This window comes from Chiloscyllium punctatum, chromosome 10 (genome assembly GCF_047496795.1).
Source record: "Chiloscyllium punctatum isolate Juve2018m chromosome 10, sChiPun1.3, whole genome shotgun sequence".
Lineage (NCBI taxonomy): Eukaryota > Metazoa > Chordata > Chondrichthyes > Orectolobiformes > Hemiscylliidae > Chiloscyllium > Chiloscyllium punctatum.
This window is the reverse complement of record NC_092748.1, coordinates 51,821,274-51,843,260: the sequence shown is the minus strand read 5'-3', so window position 1 is coordinate 51,843,260 and position 21,987 is coordinate 51,821,274. Positions and strand designations below refer to the sequence as shown.

At 39.8% G+C, this 21,987-nt stretch overlaps 1 protein-coding gene across 1 annotated transcript in view; it reads right to left on the bottom strand.

Annotated features, from left to right (window-relative positions):
* ttn.2 (titin, tandem duplicate 2) overlaps positions 1–21,987 on the bottom strand; it is a 346,071-nt gene that overhangs the window by 144,340 nt on the left and 179,744 nt on the right. The window contains exons 137-147 of the mRNA XM_072579113.1: positions 20,822–20,905; positions 19,372–19,455; positions 18,476–18,556; positions 17,978–18,052; positions 17,435–17,518; positions 12,512–12,583; positions 9,804–9,875; positions 8,426–8,497; positions 6,832–6,897; positions 5,079–5,144; positions 3,485–3,550 (exon numbers count right to left, since the gene is read on the bottom strand). Coding sequence (XP_072435214.1) covers positions 3,485–3,550; positions 5,079–5,144; positions 6,832–6,897; positions 8,426–8,497; positions 9,804–9,875; positions 12,512–12,583; positions 17,435–17,518; positions 17,978–18,052; positions 18,476–18,556; positions 19,372–19,455; positions 20,822–20,905 — 822 coding nt within the window. The remainder of the gene's footprint in view (positions 1–3,484; positions 3,551–5,078; positions 5,145–6,831; positions 6,898–8,425; positions 8,498–9,803; positions 9,876–12,511; positions 12,584–17,434; positions 17,519–17,977; positions 18,053–18,475; positions 18,557–19,371; positions 19,456–20,821; positions 20,906–21,987) is intronic.

Below are 21,987 nucleotides of genomic sequence, written 5' to 3'. Positions count from 1 at the left end.
CTGCCGGTGTTGGACTGGGGTGGAAGGAGCATTGCTCTGAAAGCTACAGCATCCAAATAAACCTGTTGGACAAGAACCTGGTATTGTGTGATTTTTAACAATGGAAAATAAAATAACCAGTGGAAGGGGGACAGGCGACGAAAATCTCCATCCTTAATAACAGCAGAGCCCAACACCTCAGCACAAAGGATAATCTTAAACTATTTGATACAATCTCCAGCAAGAAGTGTCATGTGCCCTATCCACCTCAGCCTCTTGTTGAGTTCCCAGAAGCACAGATGGCTGTCTTCAGTCAAGTTGATTTATTCTGTGTAATATGCAAAAAAAAGCTGAAACCATTGGATACAGGGCCTTACAACATTCTGATTGGAGTCATAAAGCCTCACGATTCAGATCTAGCCATGACCGTGTCCATATTGTTCCATTATAGTGACAACATTGATGTCTATCTAATAATAGGAATGCAGGAGAAGGCCATTCAGCCCTTCAGGTCTGCGCCACCATTCAGTACGATGATTGTTGTGGTTGTGGTCCCAGCTCAATTTCCCTCACTACATAACCCATGACAGTCTTGTTTATCAAAAACTTTAAAACTTCTGAGGAAGAAAATTTCAGACTCTAACTGTCCTCCGAAAGGAAAAACAACTCTCGGTTTCTGTCTTAAAAGGAAGACTCTTGATTCTCAAAATGCCCTGCAGTTATAAACTTCCCTACATGACGAAAGGCTTCCTAGTATCCATCTTACGCAGTCCCTTCAAGATCTTGTATGTATCAAAGAGAACATCACATTCTTCCAAACTCCAGTGGATTAGATTAGATTACTTACAGTGTGGAAACAGGCCCTTCGGCCCAACAAGTCCACACCGCCGCGCCGAAGCGCAACCCACCCATACCCCTACATCTACCCCTTACCTAACACTACGGGCAATTTAGTATGGCCAATTCACCTAACCTGCACACCTTTGGAGTGTGGGAGGAAACCGGAGCACCCGGAGGAAACCCACACAGACACAGGGAGAATGTGCAAACTCCATACAGAGAGTCGCCTGAGGCGGGAATTGAACCCAGGTCTCTGGCGTTGTGAGGCAGCAGTGCTAACCACTGTGCCACCGTGCCGCCCTTGGGATTGAGGCCTAAGTCATTTAAACACTTGTCACAACTGAAATCCTTCATTCAAAGAATGAGTTGAGTAAACCTTCCCCAAACAGCATCAGCAATCATGCCTTTTTTCAAATAAAATGACCAAAACTGCACACCAAATATGCCCTCACAAACGTTCACTCCGACTGCAGTAAAGTTGTCCTACTCTTATATTCCATTCTGCTTGAATTTGCATTTCCTATGGTAGTACAAATGAGTGTGTGAAATCATCGCAGCCATCGATTAAGTGAGATATTAACGAGCACGAGTCAAATTGAGTTGATGAGAATCAGGGGCAATGTCTCTGCTGATTGGAGTCATACTTACCAAAAACGAAGATGATTGGGGTTTTGGAGATGGCAGTAATGGCAAAAACACTTAACAAAATATGAAAAAACATTAATATAGAACAATAATATTTATGGGGAGATGGGAGCATAATTTTAATATTCCCGGAGGAGAACTAATTTCGAGAGCCAGTCTCCAGGGGAATGGGTTCAAATCTCATCATGGCTGCTGGTGGAATTTAAATTCAGCTGATGATAAATCTGGAATTGAAATCTCGAATCTCAGTAATGCCAGCTATGAAATTATCACTGATTTTGTAAAAGCTCATTTGGTTCACTAGACCTGTTTTAGGACAGGAAATCTGCTGACCCCACCTGGTTTGGCCCACACATGACTTCAGACACACAGCAATGTTGGTAATCTTTAACTGCCCTCTGAACTGTCCTAGTAAGCCACTCAATTCATGGGCAATTAGGGATAGACAATAAATACGGTCTGGTCAGCAACACACACATCCCAGGAAAGAACAAAACAATTTAGAGCAACAAGTCTACATTCAATTCTTGATCATCAGTAAGATGATGGAAGGAATCTTTCACAGAGCTATCAAGCAGCATTTACTCAACACTGACACTCACGTTGGGTTCTAGGCAGGCTCATCCAATTCCTGGTTTCATTACAGTCATTGTCCAAACATGCATGGAAGAGGCAAGGTGAACTGGGAGTGACTGACCTGGAGAGTAAGGTCTCAGTTGACCTAGCAAAACTGGAGTCAATAGAAATAAGGATGAATGCTCTCCACCAGTTGGGGTTAGACCTACCACAAAGGAAGATGGTTGTCATTGGTAGAGGTCAGTCAGTTCAGTCACAGGATATCTCTGTAGACGTTCCTCAGGGCAGTGTCCTTGGCTCAATCATCTTCAGCTGCTTCATCAATGACCTTCTCTCCAACATACGGTCAGAAGTTTGATGTTTGCAGATGACTGTACAATGCTTTGCATCAGCCATCACTCCTCATATATGGCACAGTCCATCTTCAAATGTAGCAACTCAGGGACAATATCCAGGCTTGGGCTGACAAGTGGCTGCAACATTTGCACTAGGGGCCAGTGCCAAACAATGATCATTCTGAACAGGACAGATTCTAATGATCACTTTTTCCTGTTCAATGGCATTACCATCCCACACTAACAATAACCACACCACTTACAACAGACCAGAAATTGAACTGAACTGGCCATACAAGTACTGTGTCTACAAGAGTGGGTCAGAAGCTAGGAATACTGCAGTGACTAACTCACCTCCTGACTCCCCAAAGCCTGTCCATCATCTACAAGGCACAAGTCAGGATGGTGATGAAATATGTGCCACTTGCCTGGTTGGCTGAAGCTCCAAAAACACTCAAGAAGCTTGGCAGCATCTAGCACACAGAAAACTGCTTGATCCCGCTACCCAGCCACCATCTTCAACAAGCACTCCCTTCATCACTGGCACACATTTGCCACAGTGTGTATTATCTAAAAGACATATGCTGTAACTCACCAACCTTCTATCAAAACCTCTTTCCAAACTGCAACCTCTACGATCGTGAAGGACAAGGGCAGCAGATGCATCAAACGTCACCATCGGCACATCCCTGTCCAAGTTCACACATGATCCTGACTTGGAAATATACTACTGCTCCCTCAAATTCACTGGGTTAAAAACTTCACACGTTCCTGAAGAAGGGCTTATGCCCGAAACGTCGATTCTCCTGCTCCTTGGATACTGCCTGGCCTGCTGTGTTTTTCCAGCATCACATTTTTCAGCTCTGGTCTCCAGCATTTGCAGTCCTCACTTTCTCTTTAAAACTTCACACTCCTTTTCTAACAGCACCGTGGCTGTACCAAACCCCCAAGGAATGCATCAGATCAAGAAGACAGCTTTCCATTAGCTTCACCAGGCCAATTAGGGACTGAACATCAATGCTGGGCCAGCCAGTATGAATTGATTCCAACTATTAGTTAAAAAAAGTTACTTACTATTATTTCCATGATGTATAAAACACTATATGTACCTTTTTCTGGAACCTCTTTCTTTGGTTTGAATGGTTCAGGAACTGGCTTCTTAGGAACTTCTGGCACTACAGAAACAGTATAATGTTAAGTTTAATATACAATGATTTTATAATTAAGATATCAAAACAAGAAGTTAAAATCATACAAACATACTTAACAGAGAAATTCAATCCTAAGTGACTATGTCAATTTGCATACAGGGGAGAAATTAATTAAAACAAACAGCAACAATGATAAAGGTGCATTGTACCCATCCGATTGTGTGCAGTCCTCTCATTCCCATCTGGGAATTTGTGCCAAAGTTAGGAGCTCTGTCACTTAGCTACTGCACGGCACAGTCATATTCACTGAATCAAATCAAAGCCCTAGGCCGATGCACCGTCATGTCTGGCTGTGTCCTGTCCCCTCAACAGGACAGATTCGGCATGGACACAGTGTTTTGAGGTGGGAAAGAGCAATCCAGGGAGTATGAACATTGACTTCAGTGTCTGTGAGTCCTTACAGAATCAAGCCAAAGCTGACCAAGGAGACAATCTATTCACTCCCACCTACCAAGTACCCGCTATCCGCAGCTGCCAATAAATCAACAGTCCTACATTTTCACACTCCCGCAAAAGCACACTGTGTATTCACTGAACAGGCCTGCTCTAAAGGACATTGAAACTGCCAACTGGGCTTGTGTTGCATGGCATTAGCACCATGTTACAATGCATACATTCAATTCAGATTTTGTAGCTGAAAACAGGGCATCCTTGAGGCAATGTGCACTGTCAATAGCAACAATATTGTAATCATCTGCAATGTGCAATCTCATGACAGAGCACCGACTTCATTCTTCTATTACCAGGAAGTCAGGGAATCAATCCTTGATTAAATGCAGAAAGCAACCCAGAAACAGCATCAAACCTACTTAAAATTGAGGTCTGAACACAGTAAAACTACAACATAAGAAGCATGCATGACAAATATGGAGACAGTGCACAGAGTTAAGCAATCCCACAACCAATAGATCAGGTCACAGCTCTGCACATTCAGCTAGGAATGATGGTATAAAATGAAAGAACCAGTCGAAGGGGGACAGGCCACAGACATCTCCATCCTCAATAATGGCAGAGCCCAACACCTCAGCACAAAAGATCATCCTAAACTATTTAACACAACTTCCAGCGAGAAATGTCATGTGGCCTATCCATCTCAGCCTCTTGTTGAGATCCCAGCAGCACAGACGTCTGCCTTCAGTCAAGTTCATTTATTCCATGTGATAGGAAGCAACAGCTGGATATGGAGCCTTACAATATCCTGATTGGAGTCGTAAAGTCTTGTGGTCCAGACCTGTCCAACATGTACCTGTTTATAGGAATGCAGGAGAAGGCCATTTGGCCTTTCAAATCTGTTCCACCATTGAATAAAATGATTGATGATTGTGGTCTCAGCTCAATTTCCCTGTCTATGTAAACCCCCATAACCCTTGTCTCTCAATAAATTTAAAACTTCTGTGGAAGAAAATTTCTGGCTCAAACGAAAGAAAAAAGCTCTTAATCGCTGCTTTAAAAGGAATAATTCTGTATTCTTAATCTAAAAAATTAAATGTACCTTTTTCTGGAACCTCTTTCTTTGGTTTCAATGGCTCGGGAACTGGCTTCTTAGGAATCTCTGGAACTTTAAGAAACAGCATAGCATTAAGATGGTTATGACAATCTGCTTTTATCATTGAGATGTAAACGCAACTACCTGACACAAACATACTTGGAAAGAAATTGAACCCAATGATATAACCTATCCAAATATACATATACTCAGGAAGAATCTAGTTAAAATGAAACTGGACAAATCATCAAGCATAAATAACCTAAAATACAAGAAACAACAAAGGCACGTTCAACCTGACTAAATCTGGCAATTATCCAAAATTAGGTGAGTATTCCACAGAATAGTCAAACAACAGCCCAACACTGACATACTGATCAAATTATACCTTACAGTCAATGGCTTAGACTCTGGCATCACCATCATTGGCTACATCCTGTCCAAAACCAGCAGGACAGACCCACTGGTGAAGCTGAATACGTGTATCATAAACACCTGAAGCTGCTTGCTTTATCTGATTCTAGAAACAATATTTGTAGTTCTGCCACATTCAGTTATGGATAGTTGTCAATAATGAAACAATTTTGGGTTGGAAAAGTCTCCACAAACAACCCCATAATACAAAAGACATGTTGATGCATCAGCCACTATCTTCAGCTGAAGTGTGAAGTGATTGATTCTTCCTGGCCTAGTCATGAGCCAATTCCACACTTTATTAGAAAATGGCTGAAGGCACTGGATGTAGCAAAAGGTATTGGACTTGACAAAATCAGAGTTATAGTAATCAAATATTGTGCTCCAAAAATTATCACGGTCTTTCGCCAAGCTGTTCCAATACAGTTACAGGATTGACAACTACACAACAATGAGCAAAATAGCTCAAGTACGTCCTGTCCACAAAGAACAGAAAAATTACTAGCCTAACAGTCCACTTTCAATCATCAGAAAAGTGATAGAAGGTTACACTGACAATAATATCAAGTGACACTTGGACAGTAATAGCTCTTCCTGACACCTAATTTGGGTTCCACCAGTAACACTGAGTTCAGGTCTCATTGCAGTCCAGTTCCACATTCAAACTTGAACAAAAGAGCTGAGGGAAGAGTGACTGCCCTTTGATATCAAGACAGCATTTGATCAAGTGTGGCATCAAGGAGCCCTATAAAAATTTAAAATAATGGGAATGACGAGAAAGACATTTGGACAGGTACATAATAGGAAATGTTTGGATGTGAACCAAGTGGAGGCAGGTGAGATTAGTTTAGTTTGGAATTATGGTCGACCTGGATTGGTTGGACCACAGGGTCTGTTCTCATGCTGTCTAACATTATGGGTGGCACAGTGGCTAGCACTGCTGCCTCACAGCACCAGGGTCCCAGGATCAATTCCAGCCTCAGGCAACTGTCTGTGTGGAGTTTGCACATTCTCCCTGTGTCTGCGTGGGTTTCTTCGGTGCTCCAGTTTCTTCCCACAGTCCAAAGATGTGCAGGTCAGGTGAATTGGCCATGCCAAATTGCCCATAGTGTTAGGTGCATTAGTCAGAGAGAAATGGGTCTAGGTGGGTTACTCTTCAGAGGGTTGGTGGGGAATCTAATCTAAAAAGCTTTTTTGAGGTTGTTGTTGCATCTAGTTGTGCGTGCTTGAATTTCCCATAACAATACTAAGAGATATATTAAAGCATGAAATATATATAAAAGAAACTATTAATGTTTAAACAGTATTATGGCATTTCCAATATCTAGGAAAGCAAAAATAACACCTTTTTCTGGAACTTCTTTCTTTGGTTTCGGCGGTTCAGGAACTGGTTTCTTAGGAACCTCTGGAACTTTTAAAAAAGACAGAGAATGTTAAAATGTTCTGGATGCAATACTTCTATCATTCATGTATCAAATCTAAGCAACAGATACAACAGAGATGATGGCAGAAACATTCAACACAGGACAACACTATCTATTGTCATTTATACCTTCCAGGGAAGAAATTGATTAAAATAAAACTAGGCAGATTGCCTGGCACTGATCTGAACATAAGAAACAATGAAGTCACATCTAGCTGAGTTGATGCTACAAATCCTTCTTCATTAACATTCGGGGAGTTATTCCAAGATTCAGAGTGCTGTCTCATGGACTGGTTAAGCCACAGTCTGACATAGTCATACAGACCAAATCATGACTAACAGCTAATGTCCCCAACTCCTGCAACACTATCAAGGATACGTCTTATCCCACCGGCAGGACAGACACAGTAGTATTGGGATTGGAATGACACTAGGAGTACACAACATTGACTTCAGATGCCGTAAAGTCTCACATTATCAGGTTAAACATAATTAAGGAAACCTCCTGTGAATTAACACTCACTGCCATCCCTTAGCTGATGAATTACTATTTCTATTTGGAAGAAACATTTCGAGTGGCAAGGGCACAGAATATAAGACACAGATTTCAACATCTGACACTAATCAGCTCAGTATTATCAGCCTTGAAAGATATAGCTGCTGCCCAAAAGGGCGGGGGGAGTGGTAGTGGTGGTGGGGGGGGGGGGGGGGGGGGGGGGGGGGGTGGGGGGAGGGGGGGTGGGAAGAGAGAGAGAGAGAGAGAGAGAGAGAGAGAGAAAGAATGTGTGTGTGCCATGCTATGGATAGATGGCAATGGTTCATGAAGGCAGCTCACCATCACCTTCTCAAGGGAATTTAAGGATAGGTAATAAATGATGACCTAGTCAGTGATACACATCTCCCATGAATGAAAACACAATATGCAGAATTAGCCACTTTCTGTAGTGTGTGATGCTACAAACATTACCTTTGACACTGATGTTGAAACATACAGAGCATTAACAAGCATTCAGAAAATAGGTGCAGATGTGCATTTTGATCTTGAGGATGTTGAAAGTAACACTGAGATGCATAGATGTAGAGAATGATGCATTGAAATTGGAACAGTCACAATTGCAAATTTACGGAAGGTAAAATCAAACCAAATGAAACAAATGAATGTAAATTTATTGTGAAAGTAACTTCTTTAAAGTTATAATTATTGTACTCAAAATAATGCACAAATTTAGGATGTTGTGATTCCTATTTTTGTAATAAAAAAGAGTACTTAAAATAATTACATGAACGAAAGTAATTCTGAATTGTATGAAATTAAATGGATATTCACATAGGATTCACATCTCAGTTTAATAGATCATTAAAATTTTCTGGTTCTTAGAGTTTAAATCTTACTTTTAATTTTTGTATCTTTATTTCTTAATGTTGGACATAGCCCAGCTTCTTAATATTTAAATAGCCATAAGCTGTTTGCTTTTTGCAAGTAATTCCAGCATCTGAAATAACCAAAATAAGCTACCTTTCTCAGGAACGACTGCCTCTTTCTTTGGTTTCAAGGGTTCAGGAACTGGCTTCTTTGGAACTTCTAGCACTTAAAAAAACAGGACAATGTTAAGATGTTTAAGATCCAATGTTCTTGTCATTGATATATCTAGGCAACAAGTTAAAATAGTGCAGCAGTTGTATCAAAAGCGACATTATTCTGCTGAACAAATGCTGAGGGTGAAATCAATCAAAGTAAGACAAGACTAGCATTCATGAAATACTGGAAACAAAAAAAAACACCCCCCCCCAGTTGATATTTCCTTGGCAATATCTGGGGTGTTGTGTCAAAATTGGGAAGGCTCTTCAATTGACGAGTATTATGATAGACTATTCAAGCAACAGCCTCACGAGGTTGTACTCACGGAATCATACTTTACAGTCAAGATACCCGACTGCTGCATCACTATCTTTGGATTATGTCCTGTACTAAAAGCAGGACAGAGTCATGGAAGTGACTAAATTGTAGGTCCTGAGAACCCTCTAAATGAAACCTTATGGAATTGGATTTAATGCAATTGACTTGGATTCAGCCCAGCAGATGGAGAATGATTTGGAAACTCATGTTAGACCCGAAGTGGAGGCCTGAATTGATTAAGCACCTGTAAGGCTCATACATGACCAGCATCCGACCTACCCAAGGATCCAGGACCTTAGGTTTTGACATTCTGCCCATTGAGAGCTGTTGATTAATCTTGAAGTCCATTTCAGGCAGTACCACCGGGAGTGGTGGCTGCTGTTGGTAGCCAAGAACCCTAGGCCACAGTGAGTGAGGCAGGGATGGGGTTGGTGGCAAGGTGGCAAGGGAGTGGGGGGAGCAGGTGGCTGCTCAGAGACAAGGACATGGTGCTCATTTTCAGCATCAGAAAAAAAACAAACTTACCAGTAGTTGCCCCATCAACACTCTCAAACAACTGCATAACTATGGAAGGTGCAGGTGACAGGGTTATCAATTTAAACAGTTTGCTGATGCTCAGTTTGGGCTCTGCTCAACAACTAACTTTAGCTTTGTTTGTAACATGAAGAAAAGACATGAACTCTAGAGGTGAAGTGAGAGTGACTGTTTTGAGATCAAGAGTTCATTTGATTAGGTAAGGCACTAAAGCAAAACTGAAGGAGTATGGTAGCGAAAGCAAAATTGAAGTTAATGGGGAGTGAGGGAAAACACTTCACTGTTTGGAATCATCTGTAGCACAAAGGAAGTTAGTTGCATGACTTGGAGTTAGTAGCAATAATACAAGTACTTAAACATTTAAAACACAAACTAAAAAACAAAATATGAATATTTAAGCATCAATGTACTATTTATTCCAATAAGTATTTCCAGCATCTATAAATAACAAAAAGAAAAGTACCTTCCTCAGGAGCCACCACCTCTCTTTTCGGTTTCAATGGTTCAAGAACTGGTTTCTTAGGAACTTCTGGCACTTTAAAAATATGAACACTTTAATGTTAGGACGCCTAAGGTTGAATGTTTTTACGATTATGATATCTAGCAACATTGTGAAATAATACAAGTATATTTGAAAGAGATGGTCTTTCATCATTTGCATAAACTAGGAGAAAAAATTGTTAAACTGAAACAAGAGTGACAACCCAGCACTGACTTGGGCATGGACAGTAAAGAATAGTAAAGACATAGCCTGCCGGGCTGACACTGCAAAGTGTTCCTCAGTAACAACTGGGAACTTGTGCCAAAATTGGAAGATTCACAAAGTACAACAGCAACAGTCTGATATAAACACACCCCACCCCCCCCAAACACCATCCCCCCCCAACACACACACACACCAAATTAAGTTGTTGAGCCAGACTGACATCATCCCTGACTAGGTGCTGTCCCACCACAGGACAGATACACCAAAGGTGGAGATGCCATGGTATATAAACTTGACACAGTGAACCTTGGAGCCCACAACATTGACTTTACACTCCCTGAAATCTTATGGCATAAGGTCAAAAAAAATGAGAGAAACATCAGCTGATTCTTACCTACTAACCTACCTCAGCCTAAGAATTAGTAATCTTGCATGTTCATCACCATTTGAAAAAGTCATGGAGGACGGAAAGTGTAAAGAATACATTTTAGGAGGGGGAGTTTTGCGAATATTATCAATGGTGGAATCTTCTGCTTTCATCAGGTGTCTTACTTGCTTGCTCAAAGATGATATGGTACCCACTCTGACTCTTTCACTAGTCACACAATTTCAAGGACAGCAATAGGCCCTTCTCTGAACTCAAGCCCACTGGGGCAGAAACACCACTCAGCAAGAGGTTTCAGCCAAGGAGAGGCTGACAGCTGCCATACTCTGTGAGTCACCAATAAGGTGGAATACAGCAACACTGTGAGAACAAAGGAGTCAAGTAAATGTTTGAGGTGGGGGCTGGGTGTGGTGTCTTGGGTTGGGGTCCATAGGGGAGGGGAACTAAGGGCTGCCTCTAGCAACTGTTGACCTGCCCTATGTCATCTACAAATCATATAGATGAAGGGACCCTCCGACACCTCTGTCAGGCAGATTGCAATAGTTTACCAGTCAGGCGCATTGCGTCTTAGCTGTCTCATCTGAAATTCAGATAATTGCAGTCCAGGCATGAATAGGCCTTTAACTGGTTATTAATTAACCACTTATGGGCCTCTACCAGCAGCGTTATGGGAAGGTCACATATCTGCCTTCTGCACAGAACCTGATTTGGGCAGAGGAACAAAAGCAATCAGGTCCTGATGTACCATGACCTCACCTACCTAAATTGCCTTTCCACCTGAAGGACTGGAGGTTTCCGCCCTGATTATAGTTCAGTAACATCAACACTGACCGATCTGACTGAGAACTAAAGTTGTAGTTGTTGCAAAACTGAATCTGTCAGCACGCTTGGAGACACTACACCATGCCACATACGATAGACTCTGAATTGTTCAAATTATCAATATCAACAGTATTATCATCAATCACAATCTCCAGCCTCACGGCACACACCAGACCTCATTCTATCATGACCATCAAACCAAGGGATTTATCCTGAGTCAATAAGGAATATAGGAGACCATGCCAACAGCGTAACCTAAAAATGAGGGGCCAACACAGTGAAAGTATCACTCAGGGCCATATATTTACTAAGCGATGGAAGCAGCATGCTATGGACAGACTTGGCAATTTAATAATCAATGGATCTGATCAACACTCTGCAATCCTGCCACATGAAGTCACAAGTGGTGGTAGCCATTGAAACAATTACCAGGCAAAGGAAGCTCAATGAATACGCTGATCTACACTGATGACACTGCAAGAGAAAGAGGTGAAGCATTCACAGCCTTAAGGCAATTGAGGATAGGCAATAAATGCTGATCTAGGCAGCTATGCTCACATCTCATAAACAAATGCAAACATTTTCAGTCAGAAATCCTAAGTGGATAATCCATCTCAGCCTCCTCCTGAGGCCATAGCAGCTGGTTTAATCGATGTGATTCACTTCATATGATGTCATGAAATTTCTGAAGCAAAGGCTATGGGTTGTAGTTTGTAGTACATACGCTGTGTTCCAGCTAATTTGCTCCAGTGCTGATATAATACTGGGATCAACATAAAAATTTCTAAAAGGCCACAAGAAGCAGGAAAACTCCATAATGCCTAATTAACATCCCGAACGTCTACCCTCGACCAAACAAAAATAATATGGTGTAGATGACATTGCTACTAAATTCAGTGCTCAGCTAATCTGTCAGGACCACTCTGCTCCTAGCCTCATTAGAGGCTTAACTCAAATATGGATACAGAGCTGAATTCAAGAACTGAGGTGAACCTGACTGCTCTTGACATCAAGGTTTTAACTGCCTGAGTGTTGCATTAAGGAAACCTAACAAAATTGGAATTAACAGAGAAAAACATCCAACTGGTTGAACTCAACCCAGCACAAAGGAGGGAAGTTGTGGTTATTGGAATTTGTAGCAATGATACCAAACAGATACATGAAATCTGAATGAAATAGAATATTAGTGTTCAAAAAGCAACATGGTATTTAGCCAAACAAGTATTTCCAACATCCAAAGTAACAAAATGAAATATACCCTTTTCTGGGATAACTGCATCTTCCTTTGGCTTCAATGGTTCAAGAGCTGGCTTCTTAGGAACCTCTGGCACTTTAAGAAACAGTATAATGTTAAAATGTTAATAATCAATATATCTATGTCTAAGAAATAGGTTAAAAGAACACCAAATTTATTTGGCAGAAAAATTCAATGTCAGGCAATATTATCTATTTTCATTTTAACTTTTTGGGGAAGAGATTGGTTAACATGAAATCAGACTCATCACCTGGCATCAACCTGAACACTGTAAAAAAGAAACAAAGGCATATCCTGCTCACGTGACCTGCATCATCATAAATATCTAGGCAGTGGTGCCATAATTGGGAGAACTGTAGGGAGTTCTGGCAGAGTTCTACTGGATAAGTAGCATGTCAACTAGATAGAGAAATACTCACCAAATCATACCCTCAACAGCCAATGTCCCAGACTCCCGCATCACCAACCCTGGCAATGTTCTTTCCACCAGTTGGACCTCCTACCATTAGGAGTGGCACTGTTCTACACAGTAGGAGGGAACACTGGGGATCCTCAAATCCAGACATTATGCACTGTCATGCTAACAAGTCAAATAAGGTCAAGGAAATTCACTGCCCGTTACCAATTACCACTGTTGCTCAGATGATGAGTTAGTACTTTTCTACATTGGTTGCCATTTGAATGATGGGACTGAGGGTAGCACATATTTTTCAGGGGAAATTTTAATGTTGGTTGAGCTGGCTTGTTAAATGGGTGAATGTGAGAAAGAAAGAACAAATCTAGCTGCTCAGAACTGGGTACCCATGAGCCGCTGTGGGCCTTCAATGGTTCAATGAGGAACTGTGTGGGAAAGAATGCCAAGAGCAACACATACAAAATATTTTAGAGTTGCCACTTGTGTACTACATCCATACTAAAAAGTTGTAGCAGCTTGCAAGAGACAAAAGGTTAAGCAGTTGCACAACTAATTGATTACATCAAAGTCTGTTGCCCTAACACATTTACTTATGAATAGTGATGAAAAATGAAACAATTAAGGGCGGGAGGTGACTCTGTGAACTTCTCCATCTTCACTGATGGGGAAGCACACAGATGGAATTGAAGAACTTGCGACCTTCAATTGCAGCAGGAAATGCCAAATGCCTGATCCATATTGGCTTATGCCTGAGGTCTCAGCATATCAAATACCAGTCTTCAGCGCATTCAATTCACTCTATCTATATCAATGAAGGATCAAAGGCACTGGTTACTGCAATGATTATGAATTCTAGCAAGTCTGACTGTAATTCTCAAGTCTTGTGTTCTGAATGTAACTGCATTCTAGCCAACCTCTTCGCAACAGCTATAACATGGCCTCTACTTGTCAATATGCAAGAATGCCCAGGTATGTCCTGTGCACAAAAAAGTAGGAAAAAAATCAAAGTTGCTGAATTAACAGTCCTCCAGTCTTCTCTTTAGCACTATTAACAACTTCTCAGATAGAAAGGCACCCTTACGCCGACATGCATCAAGACTCGGGCAACATTCCGACGTAATAACTGGCAGCTAAATCTTGTGTCACACAAGTGTGAGGAAAAGACCAGTCCCAACGAGGGAAAAACTAATTATCTTCAACCTTGTGATTGTTGAACTCCCTGCCAATAACATACTAGGAGTTACCTTGACCAGAAACTTAAAAGCTGTCGAAATACTGTAGCTGTAACAGGCTGATTGGGAATTTTATGGTGAACCAAAGCCTGTCCAGCTTCTCCCAGTTACATTTCAGGAAGGGATGAAATATTCTCCACTTGCTTGACATTCAAGACATTTGACACCATCTAGTACAAAGCAGCTCACTTGATTAACAACACATCTATCATCGTAAACATTCATTTCATGCATCACGGATAGAAGCTAGCTACAATGTGCACTAGCAACAAGCGGCAGTGCAGCACCAGACAATGCCCCTTTGGCAAAACATTTTGAACTCAATCACTACCTCTACTACCTAGAAGGACAACAGCAGTGCCTGCAAATTCCTCTCCCAGTCACATACCATCCTGACTGGCCACACTACACAGATGTCCGATGAGAACTTTGATGTTCTAGGCTTTTGAATAACGCTGACTGCAAAAGCTCAGTGTGCTGTTAAATGTGCATTTTGTATCAAGCAGAAGGGAGATGTCCAGCAGAGACTGGCACTGTGTTTTTTGCACAGACTTTGGAACCACTTTTTCAAACAAGAAATATGTGCCCACCCGCTTCACTGTACTTGTGAAACCCACTGTGATGCCCTGTCTGTGATGCCCTGACAACTACAATTGCAGCTGACATGAGAGATTTGAGTGCTGCAATGGACGCTCCATTATTTGTTTGACACTAGTATTCAACTGGAGGCCCTTAGAGTGACAGCAGCTTTTTTCTTTGTCCAACAGGTAAGTAGCTGCCACTGATCAGCAGTGGTCTCTAACAGTGTCAGTGAAACCTGTCTCAGGATGAGGCAGCACTTGCAGAAAGTACAAGGGTGCCAGGTCATTTTATATAGCTTACCTCATGATTACATTTCTAAAATTGTATTAGAATGTGCATTTGCTAATGGTTTTTACATTTTTGGTGTCGGAAAGAAGATGAACATTGTAGTCTGATAAGGAGTTTGGACTCTTGATGACTGGGGAAGTGTGTGATTGAGGTGCTGCAAGTAAGCACAAATGATTTCATCAGATTGGACTGGACAGAAAGGGCTCCCTTTCAAAGGATCCTGCCTTACAAAGGAAATTATACAGCAAGCTCTGCGAAATGAAACATACCTGCAGAAACCTTAATATCTGCTAAGTTGAATGTCACATGGTTTCTCCAGACTGATTTGGGCTGTAGCATACTATATAATATTACTTCTGATGGTGTAATTTTCAATGTAGATATGCTGTGCTTTCTCTTGTGGGTCTGGTATCAGAGTTAAAAATGCAGGTCCCTCTAATGTTCAAGTAGGCTCAAATGCAAAGCATTGGATGTTTATGCTCATTAGACTTCTATTTAAGAGCTGAGTTCCGCCAGGTGTCTTGTGGCAAAATATCTTTGAACCAAAAGGCCTGGGTTCAAGTGCCACTCACTTCACAGGTGCAGCAGAACCAGTCCACGAAAAATGTAAAGAGCTAAGCTTGCCCCAGTGAGCTGTTGGCCTGGATAAGGAGCCTGAAGGGAAAGGTGGAAACTGAAGCTTGATCTAAACTATAGATTTATAATAAATCCCTTAAACATGTTGGAAAATACTTTGCTGCTTAATTAAACATATGAATATTAATATATGAAGCATATGCGGATAACCTAGTAGTCAGCCTATGTCTCATGGTGATGATTCAAAAAAGATGGCACAATGAACTACTGCAGGAAGGCAGACATTCACAAAGATGATCCACAACAGACAGAGCACAAAGAGTCCCTTCCAGTTAATTAAAATTGCTCAGTTCACGTGAAGTTCAAGCAAAGCACTGTGCAGCTAATCCTTGGAATCTTGAACCATAAGAAAGTCTGCATGCCACACACACCCCCACGCTGCTTGTCTCTAGCAAGAATGAATGAGAGGAATCTGTCTCTCTGTGTGCAGAGAGACTCAGTGATTCTCCCTATGCAGCAGTGCACTCCAAACTGGAACAAGTTACTTATACCTGCATCAACAACCTGCTAGGAAACAGGTACAGAAACGTTAAGAGTTACATTGTTTTTACAGACACAGCCAGTGTTGTCTTTGTCCTACTTTGAAGTCACTGCAACAGATTTTTATCATGATCTCCTTTGTAAAGAGAAGAGATCTCAAACATTGGTCCGTGGTGAAGTTAAGAAAATTGTTCCCTAAAGGTCATTTATTGATAAAGCCTTCTGCTGACAGTACCTCTGCACCCCTTCTTCCTTTTGCAGCTTGTACTGCTCTTGATGCCTCTTTTTGTTCCCCTAGTCCTGTTCAATTCAACAGGCAAAACAAAAATCTGCCAGGAAGCCTGAATCTCGATACAATTTGTTGTACCACAAGATTTTAAATTAACATAGTACCTTAGCAACCATCAGGCCATTCTGCATATTGTATTTAAAGCTTAGGCATGTATCTCAAAGTTCTAAAAGCAACAATCAGAAGAAATAATCAGCCGCTAACTTGTGAGTAGTTCATGATTATTTTGATGCTGGTGAGGTTAAGACAGGAAGAAAGTGAGGACTGCAGATGCTGGAGATCAGAGTCGAGAGTGTGGTGCTGGAAAAGCACAGCAAGTCAGGCAGCATCTGAGGAGCAGGACAATTGATGCTTCAGGCATAAGCCCTTCATCAGGAATCCCAATGCGATTCTCCTACTCCTCAGATGCTGCCTGACCTGCTGTGCTTTACCAGCACTACACTCGCGAGGTTAAGACGGTCAAAATTGGAGGATGGAATTTGGAAATGTCAATATTAACATCAAATTAATGTTGCATCAATAAGGTGTCTAGCACACTCGACACTGGAATTGAACAAGCACATCTCAAACTATATTTTTGTATTTTTAAAATGGTCAACTCAGAAATCAGTTAAGAGGAATATTTATACCTTTCTGAAGACATTACTTTGTGGAATTTATCCATTGGTAAAGTAAGTTTTATATATCAGACTTGTGTTCAAATATGAACATCTGCAAAATTCTCATTTTCAAGTTTTGACTGTACTCTCCAAAGAGAAAAATATGGAATTTTAGACAACACGAATATGACAAGGAGACATAGTACATTAATTCACACTTCACCACATAAATAGAAGAAAACAGCAATGACAAAAACAACAATTCAACTTGCTTAATTGTTAAGTGAAGTTTTAGTTAAATTAATGAAATATATTTATGTAAAAGACAATGTTATAATACAATGGCCTGAATCCTATGCTCCATGAATATGAGGTTTGCTTGAAACCCTTTCCTGTCTTTTATACCTTTTTTTGGAAGAACCTCCGCTTTTCCTGGAATAGCAGTCGGTTTCTCCACTTCAATAACAGGCTCTCTTGGAAGCTCGGGCACTTTAAACAACATTATTATAATTTTAGGTTGATTTTATGTTACAGTGCAATTATTTCAAGAAAATATATAAAGACATTAAGATGCTTAAGCTCAAAATGACATAACAGACAAAACCTAACACAATAGGACATAACAATTTGCAATAAAATAAGTATTAAATGAATGCGGAAACTATTGCAATGGGTATTGCAATTTTTGCATACAGTAGTATAAATATCTGACACAAATTTAAAACAAAAACTTCATTACTATCACATTGCAAAAGAACAGCATAGCAGACAGAGTGATTAAAAACTGGAAAATGGAAGCTATGCTGAAACAAAAACACCATACTTAACATCTGGTCATGATTTATGGAAACAAAAAGAAATGTGCATTTTTGCAAAAATGTAAAGAATAGAGTGGCAAAGTGCATAAGAATAAGATTTGGATGGAAATTCTTCTGTGTTCTTTTGTACCTTTAGTTGGTGTAACATCTTCCCTTGAAATAATAACATGTTCTTCATCCAATGTTTTCTTTGGGACATCTCGCACTTTAAAAAACATCATTCATTTAAGAGGAGGTTCATTTAAGATTGATTCAGACAACACTAAAGTTGACTCACCAAATCCAGACACACAAGAAAACATATAATGCTCAAAATTAATACATAATGTAATGCTCTTTTACAAATACAGGACAACTGTTAAAATCAAAATAATGAAATTGTCTACACTACAGGACAGAATACTAAAATACTTGTATTTACATATCTCTGCATTGGTGAATTATATTTGAGAAATAACATATTCTAAGAAACACTATCTTCACTATCTTTAGTTAAAAAAGACTTTACTTTAGATTTTCACTATAGTGAAGTACTAAAACTTTGAACATGATTGTGACTGCGAAATTGTTCACTTGATAGTGACAAAAGATGTAGAAATAATATTTATATAATTTTAAAAAAATATACCTTTTATAGGAGTAACTTTTTCTCTTGAAATTTCAATTGGTTGGACTTGTTCAGCAACTGGTTTCTTTGGCACCTCCAACACTTTAAAGAATATTATTGTTTAATGTAACTTTATTGGGCACATATACACTATGCTAAGGTTATGTATATCAATTATTATAACATGTAACACACAGAACAGAAAAAGTTAACACAGAATAACAATTTTCTTTTAAAACAACATAGTTATTAAATCTTTTGAATATTTTAAGGATACTTGATTAGGAAATAGTTACTAACTTACTTTTGAATAACAATAATTAAAAGACACAGGATCTTTATCCATTATATTTAGTTACAGAGTTAAAGAAGAGGAATTGGTGGAAGCAGGTAACATCTGGATGTGTATATGAAGAGGAGGGATATGGGACAAAAGCAGGCAAATGGGACCAGGTCAGATTGGTGCGGACTATGACTCTATATGTACATTGTTTTGCGATTTTTAATTTATTTTTATTTCACAAATGATCAAAATCAGCCAGTAATGTATTTTATTTTTCAAGAGCTATATATTCCTTGGGTTTTTGTAACTGATATAGTTATATTAATTTTAGCAGAAACCCAAAATACTAAAAAGATACATTTACTTGACAGCACTGAATACAAATATTTCTTTCTTTCTCTAAGGTTAGAGGTACATTCATGACAATATTTACAACACTAACAGGCGTAACACACATTCATTGACATAACAGATGAACAGAAATACACACACATTGATGATAAATATGGTGAAAGCTAATTACTTTTGAAGATAAAACATAAAACTGTGAATAAGATTTACACGATAATCTAGAAAAACATAAATTACTTCTGTAATATCATATGGTTTGTCTGAAATCCTGAATGTATTGTACCTTTTACTGGAGCAACAAACTCTCTTCTTTCAACATCATCTTGATAGAACTCTTCAGTAATGGTCTTCTTGTAAACTTCACTCACTTTGAAGAACATGATTGTTTTAAGATGTATTTTTTAAGAAAGTCAAAACTTTTTGAAATTATTTAAAACATGCAAAGCCAATTCCAATGAAACACATAACAATGCAAACTAACATAAAGATGACACCTGAAATCCATAGGTCAGAAATTCAATTTCCTATGCAGGCAGAGCATTGGTAGGCAATGACCTGGTAGAGTCATTACTCGGCTATTAACCTCGAGACCCATGCAATGTTCTAGGGAATCAGGTTTGAACCTCGCTATGGGAGATGGTGGAATTTGAATTCAATAAAATCTAGAATTGAGAGTCTAATGATGATCACAAACCATTGTCAATTGTTGGGAAAAACCCACCTGGTTCACGAATGTCTTCAGGAAAGGAAGCTGCCATCCTTAACTAATCTGCCCTACACTTTATTCCAGACCCACAGCAATGTGGCTGACACTTATCCCATCACAAATAAAAACTCAGCAAGATCATGTTCCTTTGACTAAATTCAAAGTGATCACATTGGCAAATATCCATGCTTTTGAATGATGGTCTCATCTCTACAAATGTTATAATACAGAAACAGTTAAGATGCTCGCCTTGCATAAAAGTATTGTGCCTTCAGTCTGGAAATAAATGCGAGCTTTTCCCCTCTCCTAGACCTTTTACAAAGGTGCCCACAAAAATTCTAAAACAAATTTTGCTAGTTTTTATGGGGTACAGGTTGCAGTCTTATCGCCATCTTTAGATTAACCAATATATTGATCTCTAGGTCCTACTGGTCCCAACTGACATTCTTATTTTGAGGATTCAAAACCTCTTGACATAGAGGTGGGGTTCTAACTATACTCTAGCTTTCTGATGACTAAGACTTGGGAATGAAATTCTATTTTCATAAGACCATTTTAAAAAAGTTTATTTCCAGGTCAGGATCTAGGTTACTTTCTGTCTGTTCTAATTACAGTATAAGCCCACTACTGTTTCAAAATAATATTATTTTAATTTAAATGGTATTTCTCTGTCACTTATTGTACTGTTCTCAGTATAATGATTGAAAAGTCAGTTTTTTTGTGTTCAAGGAAATATATCCATTATTAAATCTTCAGCTCTGCCATTTCAATTGATTTGTGTGACCGCGCCCCCCCACCTTCCCTCCCCCCACCCCCCCACCCCCAAACAGTACAAACAATGGAAACAGATACAAAACAGAAACACCACCGTGCAACACAACAAAGTGCACTAATGGATGCACATGGAGAAGACAAATGTTACGAAAAGATCAGGAAGCAGGGTCTGGTTATCATGTAAAGTAGAAATTGTTGACACAATGCACTATGTTGGATGAAGCGTAAGGAACCCTTCCTTCCATTTTTATACCTTCCACTGTAATGATCTCTTCTTGTCTTGGAACAGCAGCTGGTTTAAATTCTTCAACAACTGACTTCTTAGGAACCTCTGGCACTTCAAAAGACATCATTGTTTCAGGATAAGATTGTATTTTTTTAAAAAACTAAAATAACTAACAATTTAGAACAACATGAAGCACAAATGACAAATTAAGCTAACATACGACTATGTCACAGTATGTAAACTTACCAAGACAATAAAAAGACTTTGTCTAGCTAAGTTAACAAAAAAGATGCTTTTCAAAAAAACAGGTGGATTCTTTTCCCCCCCACTAGCCAATATTTTTCCCTCAACCATAACAAAAAAGAAAGACTTGTGATTATTTATTTCATTGCTGTTGGTGGGTCTTAGCTAAGTGAAAATTGACTGGCTTTGTGACAAGCAACCACGCAGCAGAACATTTCCTTGACTGGGGAGCCTATAAAGTTCTAACAGGACTAGGATAGGTTAGATGCATGAAGGATGTTTCTGATGGTACAGGAGCTCAGAACCAGGGGTCACAACGTAAGGATAAAGGGTAAATGTTTTAGGACTGAGATAAGGAGAAATTTCTTCTCCCAGAGTATAGTAAGCATGTGGAATTCATTACCACAGAAAGTGGTTGAGATCAAATTATTAATAATTTTCAAGGAGGTAAATAAATTATGGCTAAAGTGATCAGGGACACGGGGGAGGTAGGATGAAGGTGTTGAACTCAATGTACGACATCATACTGGACAACGGAGCAGGCTTGAGGGGTCGAATGGCCTACCCCTGCTCCTATCTTCTATGTTTCTATCTAGGTCCTTTTGGATTTCCCAAACTAATGCAAAGTCTTTCTTTCCTTTCTTGGTATTAACTCAACTTCATTGTACGTACTGAATGCTGCTAAGATTTAATTCAACTTTAATTTGCAATACATAAGGAGCTTTTATTCAGTCGTTCCTTTCTCCTACGATTTACAGGAATTAAGTACAAACTCGGGTGAGAAATTTACAAGGTAGCTGTCTACTTCTAACACTCTAAGGGCACTCGGTGGCTAGCTGGCAGATTTGGGAGAGGCCTGGCCCAAAGATATACTGCAGATAGGCAAAACCTCCAGAGTGGGACTTCCCAATGCCGGCAGGTCCCTAACTCTGATTAGCCAGTACCTCCAG